Raw genomic sequence first — 16477 nt, 5'->3', positions numbered from 1 at the left:
CTTCCCTTCTCTAGAAACCCATTAGCAGAAAGGACAGAGGTCAAGGTCACCCACACCCAGAGAGCCTTCACTTTTCTCCACACAGCGTTCCAGCCCCTCCTCCCTCTTCTGAACCCCCACCACAGCCTGAGGCGGTCCCACCAGGCCACATGAAAATGATGGGAACAGCAAAGCTCTGCCTGCATCGACAGTCTTCTCCATGCACCTGGCCAGACACCTAAGCGCCTACCAGTGTCCCCAGCAGCACACGCTGAACCCATCACGAGCTGCCACCCCACTGCCCCAAAGCCTGCCTCTCCTCCTAATTCCCTGCCCTGCTGAAGCCACCACCATCTGTCTGGCTGTTTATCTAGTAACTCTGGCATGGGCCTCAGCTCCCTACCTGTTTCATCCCACAGCCGTCCAGTCACCACCCCCCTCCCCCATTTCTTCACTTTCCGAGCCGCTCCGCACACTGACCACTGCAGACCAGGGCCCCACAGCCTCTGCCCATTCAGGTGCCCACAGCTTCTCCCCTGGATCCCAGAGGCAACCCCCAACAGTGTGCACAGCCCATGCCACACTGCTGTGGCCAAAGTGGCCTTCCTAAATCAGATCTGACGTCACTTCCACACCAAAACGCCTCCAGCAGCACCTCACTGCTTCAGGGTAAAGCTCATACTCCTCGGTTTAGCACACGGGCCCTTCAGCCCTGTTTACCTCACCCCGCGTCACACAGAGATACAGTGCTGCTGGAAAACTAGCCATACCCTAAATGCCTCAATCAATCGTCCTTCCCAACTCTCCCTCTGCTCCATCTCACAGACTCTGCCTCAGCCTTCAAAACTCAGCTGGCCTCATCTCCTCTGAGAAGCCTTCCTGGCCTGATTGAAATAATTTTCCACAGCTCTCCTCAGAATGAGAGGCAGCCTTCTATCTTAGTGCTTACCTCACTGGGACCTTTAGTCAATGGTCTGCTGGTAAATTTCTCTTATGAGCTCCCAGAACACAGAGAATGTCTTGTTTGGCTTTGCTTTCATAGCACTTGACACAATGTCTGGCACAGAGTGGTTCTTAACAGCTTTTAAGTGACTCAATGGATGCATGAACACATGGACAGATAGACGGATGGAAGGATGGATGAAATGGTAATGGAGTCTCCCTCCCAGCTATTAGCTAGCCTCATGGAGTCAATGGAGAGAAATCCATGTCACAACCTGACAGCAAGTAGGCAGATACTTCAGATAGTTATCTGCCTAATCCATGCATGACTAATCCATGGCAGTTAACATGGGAGCTTGACACCATGGGAGCCACAGAAATATCCAGATATAGCCCCTGCCTTTTAGTGCTGCAAGTTCAAGAATAGAAATGAGGTTGAAATAAAAGGTGAGCAAATAAGAAGGTGGGAGGTGGCTGGACAGTACACAGGCTGGATGCCGTGTGAACAGAGCCCTTCCCCACATCCTGAGGAGGCCAGGGAAGACCTGACAGAAAGGGTGGACATGGAGCTGGGGCTTGAAAAATGTAGGAACTGATCAGCAGGCCAAGGATAAGAGGCTCATGTTGGGGCTGCAGGGAGGTGCCGTCCAGGGCTGGACACAGGGGTATGGGGGTGGGGGGGTTGCCACTCAGGCTCCCACAGAGCAGCACAGGAGGAAGTGTGAAGTGGTGGACTGGGACACCCTGAATGTCTGGCCAAGGAGACTCCTTTTTAAGCTGCTGGCACCAGGAAGTCGATAGAAGTGAGGTGCATGGAAGGGGTGTATTCAGGGAGCGGGGGTGGATGAAAACAAAAGATCAGGATGAAGAGCTCAGGACCACAAGGAGATGGGGTAGGAGCTCCAGGGGGAGGTCAAAAGGGAGCAGCAGGTACAAACTAAGAGCAAAGGCGGAGCAAGGAGTGGTGGGAGCCTTCGTATTGTCTCTCGTTGTTTAAGAAAGTCCTCATGGGATGTGGCAATCTGTTAGGAACAGGAGGCAAGAGTTTAAAATGATGCTGAAATTGGAAGCTCAAAGAGCTCTCCTGCACACCAGTGGAAATTGAGAGGTCATGGGAGACAGGCAGTTAGGAGAAACGCGAAGAGTTCCATCCATGATGCTGTGGTGGTGGTATATTGCGGCAGTTGCCTCCAACGCTGGATCTGCATCAGCTTTGAGGGCCCTGGGAATGCTCAACAGGAGGAGGGAAGCCCAGGGGATGCGGAAGTCTCCCATCCCACTTGACCTTGGAAGCCACCTGCACAGATAAGACTCCCAGGGGAGACCAAGGAGATGGAGGCGAAGAGTTCTGGAATCCATTTAAGAAATAAGGAAAGAGGGGGCACACAGGAGACTGCCTGGAAGTCAGGAAGGTGAGAAAGGCAAAGAATTCAAGGACATCAACAGCTCAAATGATGCCAAAAAGTCAAGAGCAGTGGGATATGTGGAAAGGTCACTTATCTGGGGCCAGAGAGTCATGAAAGCCACCAAGAACTCTCAGAGGGGAGAAAGAAGCAGGTGTCTGAGCAGGAAAGAAGGAGGTGGTGTCGATGGTGAGGAGGTGGAAGTCGGTGGAGGAAGAGGTTGATGGAGGAAGATGTTGATGGAGGAAGATGTTGATGGAAAAATCGAGCAGAGAGCTTAAGTGCAGGAGCAGGTCCACAGATGGGCTCCCACACTCCACCAGCGCACAGTACGATCTGGGCATGTATTGGGATAGAAGGGGAGGCAATGTGGGAGACAGAGGACCCTTGAGAGAAATGGGTACAGCAGACCCCAAAGAGAGTGCCCTCTCTCCTTCTCCCTGTCTCCATCTCTCCTGTTAGGAGCTTATCCCCTCTCTCTCAAACACACACACACACACACACACACACACTCCAACATCAGTCTGGTCTATGGGGATGATCTTGGCCATGTGGAAAGTACTGTCTGTCCCACTTACAAGCCATAAACCCAGAATCATTACAACACAGAGATCCCCTACTCACTGATTCCCAGTTTTTTGATTCCCTTTTTAGTCCAAAACTTTTGTAGACTACCCCCCACACATAGACACAATAATGCTTGCATTTTTAACGTCCATTCATTAAGAAAATGCACCATCACAAAGTACTATCATGACTCCAATAGCGCTTAAAAAATATTCATACTCTATTTATCAGGCAGCAACCACACGTATCAGGACACCGGTAGAAAGCAGAGGTCAAGACATTGCTAATTAAGCCTATGCACCCCTCCTGCTGGAGTCAGGGTCAGCTCGGTGACTGCCCCTGGTCAGAGACTCATGGTGGAGGACCCTGCCCTCCACACATCTGGCCCCCAGAGCTCTGCCCTGGTGTGGAGATTCAGTCATAGGGAGTCCAAGCAGATCTTGGAGGGTAGAGGAGAGAGGACCACAAGGGAGTTTTGATTTAGGGCTGCTTACCGTGTGGTGGGGGGCCTCAGGCCCGTGAGGATGTCCTGGCCTAGAGGCAAGAGGCTGGGAAGGGAGCCAGGTGTGCCGGAGGTCCCAGCGGGTACCTTGGCCTTTGGGATGGGTGGGATCACAATGCCTCCCAGGGACTTGTGCATCTTCTCATCATTGCAGTGCAGGTACTGTTGGGAAATCTGTGCCTGGGAGCAGATAGATACAGGGGCGGGGAGGGGTCTGCTCCATGAAACAGTCCACTCTGGATGCTCACCTCCCAGGTGCCTCGCACAGAGTGGTCCCTTCTGTCCACAGCACTGGTAATTATCCTGTTTCTCTTTCTAATAACACTACCCTGGGACCTCTGAGCTCATTGTTTCCTTACCATTTAAAAAAAAAGGGGGTCTTCTCATTCTGACTTCAACCCCTTTAGTCATTATTATTGGCTGTTTTTCTGTTCTCATCAGCAGAGCTGAAAGGGATCCTCAAAAACATCAGGCCCAATTCCCTTTTCTTAGTGCAAACTCAGGGCCAGAGAGGGAAGTGACTTGCCCAAGGTCACACAACCAGTGAGGGGCAGAACCTAAATCTCCTGAGTCTTAACCCAGTATTCTATCCCCTCTGGCACAGTCCTTTGCCAAAAGTGAGGAGGGTCAGAACCATAGGAAATTCTGGAACATTTAGATCAGAGAAGGCTTGAGAACCATCACATGTAAGATGGATGGTCACACAGCCTCTGCTTAGGAGGAGCCAGCTCGGTACTTCTGGGGCAACTACCAGAAAAGATACCTTCAGAGATGCTCAGGGCCCAGGAACAGGGATTGGTAAAGGATCAAAAGAAAAACAGAAGAACAGGGAGGCAAGACTCAGAGCAGTCCAACTGCCTTACCTCCTGGGCACCGGGTCTCAGCTCCTGGGGACCCTGACAGCTTGTGGGCGGGTCCAGGCCCTTCTCCTTGGCTCCGCTGGCTTCTGGGGTGGTGGGGATGCTCTGAATGGGAGGCATAGGCCTAGACACCTTCAGCAGCCTCTGAAAGGTGGCCCGGGGAACAGCAGTCCTCAGGGGAACTCCTTTAGGGCCTCCACCGGGATCCAGAGAGGCTGTATGGGGTAGGGATGGGGAGTAAGTCAGTCCTCGGAGTGTGGGGAGTGGAGTTAATTCAGTTGCTGGCAACAGGGCCTTATGTCATGGGGAGGCTGGGATGGCGAGAGGAGGGGGCAGATGTTCCCCCAGCCCCAAGCCCACCCCTAGACTCTGCTGAGTGTCCTTTCCCATCCTGTAAAATTTGGTAGAAAGTGTCAGTCAAAGTCACCTATTTAAAATTCAGAATAAATTAATTAAATAATTAAAATTCAGAGGCAGGTTGGGTAGAAAGGGGAACAAAATCAGTACTGAATTAGGAGGGAAGGCAGCAGGTTCTAGTTCTTGTATCCACCTGAAAACCACTGGGTGGCTTTAGCATAGTTGGCGGAAGTGGGAGGAAGAAGGTGGTCAGATCTGAGTTCGAAAAGAATTCCTCTGCACTGAAGACTAGGAGGTGAGGGTGGGAATGGGGAGTCCGGTTAGGAGCCGCTGCAGAGGCCCAAGTGGGAGATGGCATTCCAGGGAGGAAGCAGGGGCTGCAGTGAGGGTGCCCCCCTGACCACCTCTGACCCCAGCTGCCAGTTGAACACCTGCTGACTCTCACAGTCCAGGTGGCCTGGGGTCCCTGACCTTAGGGTTGGGGGCTGGGCAGGTCCCAGGGCTCACCGCGGGAAGATGCTGCCAAGCCCTCCGAGAGTCTCCTTTTCTTGAGCTTGTCCTTGATCTGGGTGGTGTCCCGGGCCACACTGTTGGCCTCTGACTCCAGCGAGGGGAGCGGCACCAGTGGGTGGGGACCCAGAGACAGGGCCGCGAGGTTCCTGGGGTGGCCATTCCTGGCCTGCCAGCCCTTCAGGGGAGGATCCAGCTTGAGGCTGCCAGGGTCCCCACGTCCACTCAAGAGCTGTGACGGCTTCTCCAGAAGGGCGCTGGGCGCTAGCTGGAGGGAGGCTGAGGGAGGCAGAAACAAGAACTGCTATGCTAGAGGAGCCCACTCCCCCCACTTCCCTGGGCGCTCACATCACCCAGGCCCTGGGACCTCAGCTCTGCCTTCCTTGGGCTCATGGGGCCTTCTTGCGGTTCCTAGGAGAGCCCCACTTCTTCCCTGTTCCGGCGGGAGCCCTCCATATACCCCCGTCCTTTGAGGCAGAGAAATGAAAAGTGAGGGGAAGTGAAGTCACTCAGTCACGTCCGACTCTTTGTGACCCCATGGACTATAGCCTACAAGGCTCCTCTGTCCACGGAATTTTCCAGGCAAGAGTACTGGAGTGGGTTGCCATTTCCTTCTCCAAGGGATCTTCCCAACCCAGGGATCGAACCCAGGTCTCCCACATTGCAGGCAGACACTTTACTGTCAGGGAAGCCCAAGGACCCACCTAAAACCAAAGGACGTGTCCAGCAGGGACCAGGGTAAAATTAACACCTGCCCATGGCTTGAAGACACAGTCCAGCATCTAAACACACCCATCTCCTCCCTCCAGGATGAGGTCCAAGCTCTGCTCTGTGGTCACTGAACCTGTCTGCGTGGCTGCCAAGTGGAATGGCCCATCTCTGTCCCAAGGCCCCAGAAAGGCTGCTGGGACACTCGAAGGCCATTTGATGTGATGGAGTCACCAGGCCCGTGCCCCTATCTCACCTCCAAAAGTCTTCAGGCTGGAGTCACTGCTTCCAGCTGGGAGTGCAAGGGGCCCAGCACTGCTCTGGGGAATGCTGCCACAATACACGGCCACAGGAGCTGGAACTTTGGCTGGGGACAGAAAGGCAGAGACAGCAGCGTCTTAGAATCCACTAAGGCCGGGATAGGGGACAGACGGCCCCGGGCACTCTGTGGCCCATCCCCCAAATCAGAGCCTGGCCTTCAGGTGGGGGCTTGCCACCCCGACCCCAGCCGGCCCGGGCACCGTGCTCCCCACCAAAGCCCACCTTCCTAGCCCATTCCACGTGACTTCTCCCAGCTTTGCTCCAAATCCTCCCCACACTGCACCTTCTCAGCCTCCTTCATGGACTCCCTGGTCCTCGGCCCTGAGCACAGTGGCCTGTTCCCTGAACTGCTCAGGCATTCCCAGTTCTCCATACGCCTCCCAAGGGGTCTCCAGGCCCCTGCAGAGGCCCCTCCCTGGAGCAGCAGCTCCACCTCACAAGCACCCATTCCCTCCAGGCAGGACCTCTGACTCCCTCACCCTCCAGAGGAAATGGGCTCACACAGCTGGCTCCCAGTGGCAGCGCCAGACCTGGAACACTGTTTTCTGATACAGAGTTGGCCACACTGTCTCCTGCCCTGTCAGCTGAGGAAAACGGGGCCACCCAGCCCTCCCATGGACCCACTCCTGTATCCTTGGCCCGTCTTCGTTTTCCCACTACAGAACACTACCCTAAGTCAGCCCATCAGCTCAGAGAGTGGAGGCAAAGCCCTGGTTGAGGAATCTGGAGCCAGATAGGGAGCCCCCACAGGAGGCTGAGCAGGTAGAGCCCACAGAGAGCCTGGCCCGGATAGAAAGGCATGGAGGCCCGACCACATCTCCCAAGCAGAGCCCGTGGAAGTATCCAAGGAAGATCCCCACCCCGACAACCTTCCCTGGGGCCCCTTACCTGGGGGTACATCATCACGGGTGCCCATGCCCTGGGTGGAGGAGGCACCTGGAGGGTTGTCCAGAGGCAACAGCTAGTTTCTGGGCTGTGAGCACAATCCTCAAGCATCCAGAGGACTCCAACCTATAACATCCAGGGACGTACAATGGAGAGAGGCAGAGAGGATCAGTACAAATCACAAACTCTTTTTAAACCGCTGTGGGAAGCCCACCAGGAGCTAAAGCATTCTTTCTTCTTTTTTTTTTAAGAACTTTAAAATTTTCACTTATTTTTGACTATGTGGGTCTTTGTTGCTGTGCGGGGTTTTCTCTGGTTGCGGCAGAGACTATTCCCTAGTTGTGGTGCATGGACTCCTCATTCCTTGGCTTCTTCTATCCCAGAGCACAGGCTCCAGACATTCGGGCTTCAGTAGTTGTGTCACGTGGACTTAATAGTTGCAGCTACCAGACGCTAGAGCACTGGCTCAATAGTTGTGGCCCAGGGACTTAGCTGTCCCTAGACACGTGGGATCTTCCCGATCAGGGATTGAAACTGTGTCTCCTGCATTGACAGGTGGTTTCTTTACCACTGAGCCACCAGAGAAGCCCTTAAAGCATTCTTGTAGTAAAGAAATCTGCCACTGGCTTTCCAGGTGGTGCTAGTAGTAAAGAACTCACCTGCCAGTGCAATCGATGTAAAGAGACATGGGTTTGATCCCTGGGTCAGGAAGATCCCCTGGAGGAGGGCATAGCAACCCGGTCCAGTATTCTTGCTTGGAGAATCCCATGGACAGAAGAGCCTGCTGGGCTATCGTCCATAGGGTTGCAAAGAGTCGGGCATGATTGAAGCGACTTAGCACTTGGCATGGACTGAAGGGCACTTTTAACATTTGGACTCTCTTGGACTCTTTAGTTTCCAAGTCCCCAGGTTGCATAACTGTTCAGTTCAGTTCAGTCACTCAGTCGTATCCGACTCTTTGCAACCCTATGGACTGCAGCACACCAAGCTTCCCTGTCCATCACCAACTCCTGGAGCTTGTTCAAACTCATGTCCATCAAGTCAGTGATGTCATCCAACCATCTTGTCCTCTGTCGTCCCCTTCTCCTCCTGCCTTCAATCTTTCCCAGCATCAGGGTCTCTTCCAATAAGTCAGTTCTTCTCATCAGGTAGCCAAAATATTGGAGTTTCAGCCTTAGCATCAGTCCTTCCAATGAATATTCAGGACTGATTTTCTTTAGGATTGACTGGTTTGATCTACTTGCAGTCCAAGGGACTCTCAAGACTGCATGACTATAGACAGTCCATTATGTAGACAGTCCATATAGACAGCCTGCATGACTGTAGACAGTCCATTATGAAGAGTGTCAGTGAAATGCATGAATCCAGCTTTGCTGGTGGCTTTGGCATTGACACGGTCACCTCAGGGTCTTGGGGAAGGTGGAGCTTATCAAGGGGGAGTCTGACACTTCCTTTCCCCACCAGTTTCTACTTTCCTCATTACTCTGGTAGCTGCCCTGGAAGCTCACGCCGAGTCAAGCTTTGCAGCCCCTCTTATCACTCAAGGATGCAGCAGGGACTCTGTGGAGACACTCCCTTGTTTTCTCTCAGGCACACTGGTCTTCTGCACAAAGGTCCTGGCCCTCATTTTCACTTTGTTGACCAAGCCAACCTCAAACACTCCCAGTCATTTCATTGTCCTGAGATGACCGCTTGACCTCTCCAAGCCTCTTTCCAGCCTCCCTTAACCCTCCGGGGTCAGTCGTCCATTCCTGCCCTTGACCTGACTTCATTCTTTTCCCATGTAATAAAGGTCTCGCCGCAGACTCTGCAAGTTCACTCAGCTTTATAAATTATCTGCTGATATCATAGTGACCCGTTTCCACCCTGACAGGTAGGGAGGTGAATGACCAGAGATGATCAATGATAAAATCAGGACAAAGTCCAGAGCTTCCAAATCCCCCAATTTGTGCCCCAGAGTAGATCCCTTGAGATACCATCTGGGGACAGGGCAGGATGCAATGCCAGACTCTTTGCTGAGCAACAAATCCTAACCCAGGAACTGAAAACACCTGCCTTCTGTCTGGAAGCCGGCCCACCATGTCCCCACCCAGACCCCAGCAGGCAGGGCAGCTTCTAACGACCAAAGAGAGGTTCCGGCCTAGCCTCTGAGGTCGTGCTGATTACAGCCTCCAACCACTCAGTTCTCTGAGGAGAATTTTCCTCACAATCAGAGGAGAAGGCAACTGCCTGTCACAGTAGTGACAAGCAGCCCAGAATAGCTGAGAGACATGGCCCTTCTCCAGAGTGACGTGGAGGGAGATTTTATTCCACCGGTCCCAACACCCCACCTCTTGCCTCTCTGAGTGAGACAGACTCAAGAATTCGTCAAGATGGCTGCTTCCAGCAAAACCCAGAAGGAACGTTCCTGGGGGGACAGACAATCAAAGTAAACAACCTGGAGTCCAGGCTTTGGAAGCCACAGACTCCTGCTACCTGTATCTAACCAGGGTGCAGACTTCCTGTGTGAATCACACGTGGAAACGTGGTGTTTACGTATAGCCCTTGTCCTCAGTCTCAGCTGCAGATAAAAATCTCCTAGGAACTGATTAGAATGACAGATTTCAAGGCGGCACCCAGGCCTCCACAGAAGCAGACTCTTCCAGGGAACAGCCACAGCTCTTTGGTTATTTTCCTTCCCTTAACTCCTGAGTGACTCTGATGTTCACTGGGCTGTAGTTCAGACTCCCTATGTAAGAAGACCCCAGCCCCGACTCTGACCTTAGGCTATCAAAGTGGATATGCTGTCTCAGTCTTCCCATAGTAATCATGTCTATGAAGCTAAAGAGAAGATTTAAAGCTGCCTGAGGGTCCAGACACATAAGGTTCAACGGCACCTTCTGAGCAAGACTGCCTCCATCCCTCTCCTCACTACCTCCCCGGCAGATCAGGATGGCCCATGATCCTCCAGACCCTGAGGGACACCAACAGTATGGAAGGGAACGCTGAGTACACTCCATGGCTTGCCCAGGCAACCCAGCAGACAGAGTCCCTTTCAGGCCTCCCCTCTCCTACATTCACACCTTTGACCCCTTGGCCCTCAGGGTCTACATACTGGCCTCCTCAGTGCCTGCCAATGGGAGGTGCCTACACCTGTGTACCGACAACAGTGTCTTCTGTCAGGACAGTGGGTGGCGCCTCCCCAAGGCCTGGTGGAAACTTAAAGATCTATGCCCAAATTATAAAAACCACAATCAGATATTTCACTCCAAATGAGAACAAAGCTTTGGGGTTTGGCATGGACAGTACTTAGGGCTGACCTCTGAGGCACAATCCACTGAACCCACGTTTGACCCATCACTGTCCTGGGCATCAAGGAGTGACTGTCCCCTGATGGGAAAACCAGTCCCTGACCTAAAGGGCTCCAGTGAGGAGGTTCTGGGGACCAGGGTTCCCTCCTCTCCCCCTGATGCTCTGAATCACCCAAGATGGCTGGCTCCTCCACCCTCAGTCTCAGAGTCCCCACTCAGGAAATGGAGTGACCCAAGGTAACTGACCGTTGTCCACTCCTTCCACTAAAACTATGGCTAAAGAAGTTCCATGGTGACGAGCGTTGCAGGAATGAAGAAAGGTGACTGAAGGGGACTCAGGTTTCAAGTGGAAAGGGAATAAACAGGCTCTGTCCCAGGAAAGAATGTCTTCAGCCCCAAGGACAAAGTCCCCACACTCCTGTGCCCACAGGGTCCACCTGCTCCGGAGGGAGCTGGGCAGAGCCTGGTCCTCAAATGAACAGTCCTCAGGCAGGAGGGCAAGGCTCTAAGGAGGGAGGAAGGGTCAGCACAGGGGGACTGGGATGGGGTTGGCCCCCAATCCTGGTACGTGAGTTTCAGTAAGTCAGAGAGCTCACCTGCTCAGATGTGTTTGATGGGAATGATAGTGCCATGTCGGGGAGAAGAGAGAGAGAAGGGAAAGATGACTGAGTCACCAAACCTAGAGTTTGAACCCAAAATATGTCCCCGCTGAAATACTCACTGGAGGGGGCCTTGGAGGTAAGCAGCCCTCCCACCCCACCCCCCACCCCAGGCTGCCCTGAACACCCACCGCGGGACTCCTGGAACTCTGCTTTGAGGTTGATACGGGGAGGCTGGGACCCTGCCCTGGCCCTCTTGAATGAACCTGGGCAGGTTATTTAATTCCTCTGAGCTTTGATTTCTTCATCTGAAAAAGTGTTCTAACAAAGGATTTTGTTAGGATTCAGTGAAGTCATGTACAAACATAATTTAGTACCATTGCTGGTAGGTAATCACTAATGTGGAGTATTAGCTATTCCTCTCCCTCCCCCACCCTGCATGTAAACACACATGCACAAACGTGCAAACCCACGTTATCTTTAAAGTTACCAGGCCAGCCTTCCATTCCTCCAAGACAGACCCAGGTGACACAGGCACCCCTCACGAGGAAGAGACAGAGACGTCTACAGTGTAAGAGGCTCAGACTAGATGAGTCTCCGGGTATTTTCCTGGTGATTCTATACTGCCCAGGGAATGCTTGTTGCAACACCTGGAGAACCCAATCCTTCCTGGTCCCGGGTAGGGATGGGCACATGGGGAGAGCCTCAGTGCCATCTGACTAGGCACCCAGAGACCCTCCATGGAAAAGCTACATCCTCACTGGGCTCAGATAGGCAGGGAAGTAGGAAAGGCAATCCAAGCTCAGGAAACTCTGAGCAAAGGCACAGAGGACCGAACAGGCCCATGAGTTTAGTGTTTGCCAGGAGGGCCCAAGTCTAGGCAGGTAGTCGAGGGCTGGTACCTGCACAGCTCTGTCAAGTCTGGGCTTGTTCCACAGGCAAAGAGAGCTCTGAGGATTTCTAGCTGAGAAATGACATCATCTAACCTGTGTTTTCATGCAGACCACTCAGTGGGGACCCAGGACGAACTTTCCTAGGGAAAGAAGTTTTTGACAAAATTTTAGGACCCAAGCAGAGACATCAGCACAGACTCTGGACTAGGTACAGAAAATATACGTGACTTAACCAAGATTTGCCTCTAATGTCAGAGTTTAAATCTGACCCCTTCCTGTACCCCAGGTGTCTCCCCTGAAAATAATCACCCACCCACAGCTCCACTCCCAAACATACCCCGTCCCCTCCCACCACAAGAGGTAGCCCACCCCATAGACTTCCAGGGAAAACTCTGTGTGTTCTCAGGTGACCCACTGGACTCTGACCTCCTGAGTTCAGCCTGTCACTGAAAGTCTGAGATCTGCTCACTCATTGAGCTATATGTGAGGAACTAAAATACAAAGGTGAATGAGATTAAATTCCAGCACCTGTGAGATGTATGACCACAGACCTGTTGCCAAACTTCTCTGAGCCAAAGTTTCCTTAACTGCAAAAATAGAGATATTGCCTATCCCACTTCAATAATACATTCAATAAAATACAAAATCCCTCAGTACTGAGTCTGGCCCCTAGTAAGCAATCAATACCCCGTGGCATCAGTTCTACATACATACTGTAATGTATGAAGCTCACGGCAGCTGGAGGACAGATGTGGGTGGACAGGGCAGGAGGTTGTGGAAATAACCCTGGAGAGAGAAGAGAAGAGTGTGATTTCGGGCAGAGGTAGTTCAAATGGGAGAACAGGGTCAGATCTGAGAAAGAAGCAGGAGCCACATCAGCAAGACAGGGAGACAGATGAGGATAGGAGGGCTGGGAGAGTCTAGTCGAGTCTAGGGATCTGATGAGAGAGCTGGAGCACAGGGTACTTCTGCTGCTGAGATGGTGAACACAGAAGCAGGTGCCAGCCCGGGAGAGACCCTTAGTCCTGGTTTGGACAGGTTGGTCTGTGGCTAAAGGCATTCTGGGCTGGAGACACAGGCCAGGAAACCCCTGAGAATCAGACAGCGATTGAAGCCATGAGAGCAGATGTTGTCAGTAGGAACAAGACAGGCAGGAGTGCTACCATCTTGGAATCAGGACCCAGGAACAGCCTTGGGTAAACAAGCCCTACAAGCTAGAGCACAAATGCCTGGCATACCTAGTGGACACAAGACCAAAAGCTCAACTCAATTTCAACCTTATCTGTTCCTGTGCTTTCTTGCAGAAACTTCTCATGCCAACCTTTCCCCCACAGAAACACTCCCTATTCCTGATAGCCACCCACCGCTGATCAAAGATGTTTGACTATTTCTGGAAATTACCAGTGCTCATGAGACCAGCCCTCTCTTTTTTTTATGAAAGCAACTCACCCCTTGAGCTGGCCCCTTTTCCCTACCTTCTACCTTGAGCATAAACTATCTCTTTTAATGAAAATCTTTGCTTGCCTAAGAGTCTTGTGCAGGAATTCCCTGTCTGTTCAGTGGTTAGGATTTGGTGCTTTCACTGCTGGTGGCCTGGGTTCAATCCCTGGTTGGGGAAATAATATCCTGCCAGTTACATGGTATGGCAAAAAAAAAAAAGAGGAAAAGATTAGAAAAAAAAAAAAAAAAGTCTTGTGGAAGCAATATTCATTTCTATAGTATTACCATCTAAGACTCTGGAAAAGGCCTGGTACCAGGTAGACCTGACAACAAGAGAGGAGAGCCGGAGTGATGACACTCAGGGAGGCAGGGAGTGGGTACCAGGACAACCCCGAGAGCAGAGAATAATCAGAAGTGCCCACACAGCAGAGAAGTAGGGAGGGGTAAGGATGAGAAAAGCCCGTTGATGTGGCCCTGAGGACATCAACCAGGTTACTGATAGCAGCTTCTGTGCCTGGGGGACCCGGAGATCACAGGCAGCTGCTGTTGAGAAGCGTGTGGAAAGTCAAGGAGACGATGGGTAGGGCTCACTCTTCAGAGCTGCTGGACGGGAAAGAAGAGGGAGCGTGGGTGGCAGCTGGGGAGGAGCGAGGGTGGGTGAAGTTGGTGTCCGTTCTCTGTGTCTCTTGTAAGGATAGGAACCACTGGAGCATGTGCATGGGAGAAGGAAAAAGAGCCCGGAGAAGGGAAGGGCTGTAGATGTGAAGGGGGCCAGGGGAACTGATGGAGCAGGACCCCAGAGCTGCCTGGATGGGAGGTGGGGCGGGGGGACTGGCTTGGGCACGGTCAAGTTCCTCAGGGACAAAAGGGAGGCAGCAGAGGGGAGTCCAGAGGGAACAGGCAGGAAGGCTCTGATACCATTCATGAAGCAGGAGGTTAGACCGCAGAGCACGAGAGCAGGGAAGCCCTGGAATATGATGTATTTTGACCCCAGGGGGAAAAAAAAAAAATCCTGTTCCTTTTCCCACCCTTGCCCCAGCCGGATGCCTCCATCTTTGTTAGCCTGAGGCAGACCTGATTTCCTCAGTGACTCTCAACTTCCAGATAAGGACTCAGCCACTCCTGGAGCTGGGAATCCCAAGAGCCTCCTGCCACCCAGAACCAGGGGAAGGATACCCACACACCAGACCCTCTGTGAAAGACATCTCAGGGCACCCCACTCCCCACCACTGCCTCCAGCTGTGACTGGCACAGGGGCCAGCAGGAAGGCAGTGCCCAGATAAGACGGCACCCCCACCTTAATTGCTCCTTCTCTGTGCCCCTCCCCCAGCTCCGGAGCTGCACCCACTGGCTCTCCTGCCGTCATGGGATCAGGTGGGAGCAAGACTCCTGTAACCCTTCTGTCCTCCAGACAGTATCAGGTGTAGGCCCATGGGAATTTACAGAAAATGCAGGCAAATGTCCAACCCAGTACCTGGCACATAGTAACGACTTTTTTTTAACGTATTTATTTGGCTGTTCTCAGTCTTAATTGCAACACACAGGATCTTTAGGTGTGGTATGTGAACTCTTAGCTGTGGCATGTGGGATCTAGTTCCCCAACCAGGGCTCGAAACTGGACCCCCTGCATTGGGAGTTTGGAGCCTTAGCCATTGGACCACCAGGGACATCCCAGTAATAACTCTTAATAACTGCTTGTATCATGAATGAATGAAGAAATCAAAATTAAAGCACACCTTTACAGGCAGTCTCACTGAGAAGTAACTAAGCAAAGGAAACTAAGATTTCTTACTTCCATGTTGATATGTTCCAAGCACTGTCCTTATTGTATAAATAAGAAGATTGAGACTTAGTTAAGTGACTATGGAGAAGGAGATGGCAATCCATGGGATTCTCCAGGCAAGAATACTGGACTGGGTTGCCATTTCCTTCTCCATAGTCACTTAACTTCTAAAAGTCTCAATCCTCTTATCGATACAATGAGGACAATAATATCTGTCTTGTTACTAGATTTCAAAAGTGAAGTGGCATAATATTTAGCACCATGTGGCCCAGTTCTCAGCACATATCAATATGGGAGTAAGAAATCTTAGTTTCCTTCGCTTAGTTACTGTAGCCTGCCAGGCTCCTCTGTCCATAGGGTCACAAAGAGTCAGACATGACTTGGCGACTAAGCATGCACACACACAATTTGGAATAGAAAAAAAAATTCATTAAAAAAAGGTTAAGTAACTATCAAGTTGCCACAGAGCAACTAAGTGGAAGCAGCAGGGCTGAAATCCTCTGCTCTTGAAGGTAGTGGTACACAGTACTCCAGAGAGGACGCTTAGGAGTTGACAGACTTGAATTAAATTCCATTCAGCTGTGTGACTTCACGTGACTAAACTTTGCTGAGCATGCATATAACTGTAATGGAAATAACACTGCCTATCACACAGTTATTGACAGTATTCAGTAAAATAGGACAAGCACTTAACACTGTCTGAGCCCTAGCAACCATTCAATAAACAGTGGCTATTAACACTATTGTTTGTTTAATAACAATTCTACTGCAGTGTGATTCATGGGGTCGCAAAGAGTCGGACACGACTGAACGACTGAACTGAACTGAACTACTGCAGGCAATCAGACATTCAAGGAGAGGGAAATGCCCTTTCTGAAAGTCTTTGAGGCTAGAATCTAAGAGCCCTGGCTGGGCTTCCCTGATGGTCCAGTGATTAAGAATCTCCCTGCCAATGCAGGGGATATGGGTTCAACCCCTGGTCCAGGAAGATTCCACAAGCTGTGGTCCAGGAAGATCCCACAAGCTGCTGAGTAATTAAGCCTGTGCTCCACAACTACTGAGCCCATACGCCAGAACCTGTGCTCCTCGATAGAAAAGACACCGAAATGAGAAGCCTGCACACTGCAATGAAGAGTTGCTCTCTGCAACTAGAGAAAGCCCGTGCCCGGCAATGAAGACCCAACACAGACAAAAATAAATTAAAAGGTAAATAAAAATTAAAGAGGTCTTGCTCAGGCTGGGTGGCAAAGTGGAAGCGCCGCTTAAAGTGACAGGATGTCCATCTGTTGCATGAGTTTCCTGGGGTGAGCAGGAGGCAGTGGGTAGGCTGGGGTAGGACACGCCTCCATCTCAGTGACCTCTTGGGACAGGGTGAATCTCACGGTAAGGAGCCCAAAGCAGAACTTCTCAACCATGTTTGTGGTCTTCAACTTGTAAA

The 16477-nt window shown here is 51.7% G+C and overlaps 1 protein-coding gene and 1 long non-coding RNA gene across 2 annotated transcripts in view; both read right to left on the bottom strand.

The window, feature by feature from the left end:
- TOGARAM2 (TOG array regulator of axonemal microtubules 2) overlaps positions 1–10956 on the bottom strand; it is a 44700-nt gene extending 33744 nt beyond the window's left edge. The window contains exons 1-7 of the mRNA XM_088841778.1: positions 10921–10956; positions 10571–10829; positions 7038–7085; positions 6085–6195; positions 5118–5399; positions 4257–4468; positions 3386–3573 (exon numbers count right to left, since the gene is read on the bottom strand). Of these exons, the coding sequence (XP_088697904.1) occupies positions 3386–3573; positions 4257–4468; positions 5118–5399; positions 6085–6195; positions 7038–7085; positions 10571–10829; positions 10921–10956 (1136 nt within the window). The remainder of the gene's footprint in view (positions 1–3385; positions 3574–4256; positions 4469–5117; positions 5400–6084; positions 6196–7037; positions 7086–10570; positions 10830–10920) is intronic.
- Positions 10957–11867: 911 nt separating this feature from the next.
- The window catches only part of LOC148776121 (uncharacterized), a 31651-nt gene continuing 27041 nt past the window's right edge, over positions 11868–16477 (bottom strand). The window contains exons 2-3 of the long non-coding RNA XR_016038686.1: positions 12531–12602; positions 11868–11956 (exon numbers count right to left, since the gene is read on the bottom strand). This is a non-coding gene — a long non-coding RNA (uncharacterized LOC148776121). The remainder of the gene's footprint in view (positions 11957–12530; positions 12603–16477) is intronic.

The sequence above is a fragment of the Moschus berezovskii genome, chromosome 11 (assembly GCF_049115385.1).
Source record: "Moschus berezovskii isolate FMDL1 chromosome 11, NW_MosBer_1.0, whole genome shotgun sequence".
In the NCBI taxonomy this organism is placed as follows: Eukaryota; Metazoa; Chordata; class Mammalia; order Artiodactyla; family Moschidae; genus Moschus; species Moschus berezovskii.
This window is presented reverse-complemented; position numbering and strand designations above follow the sequence as displayed.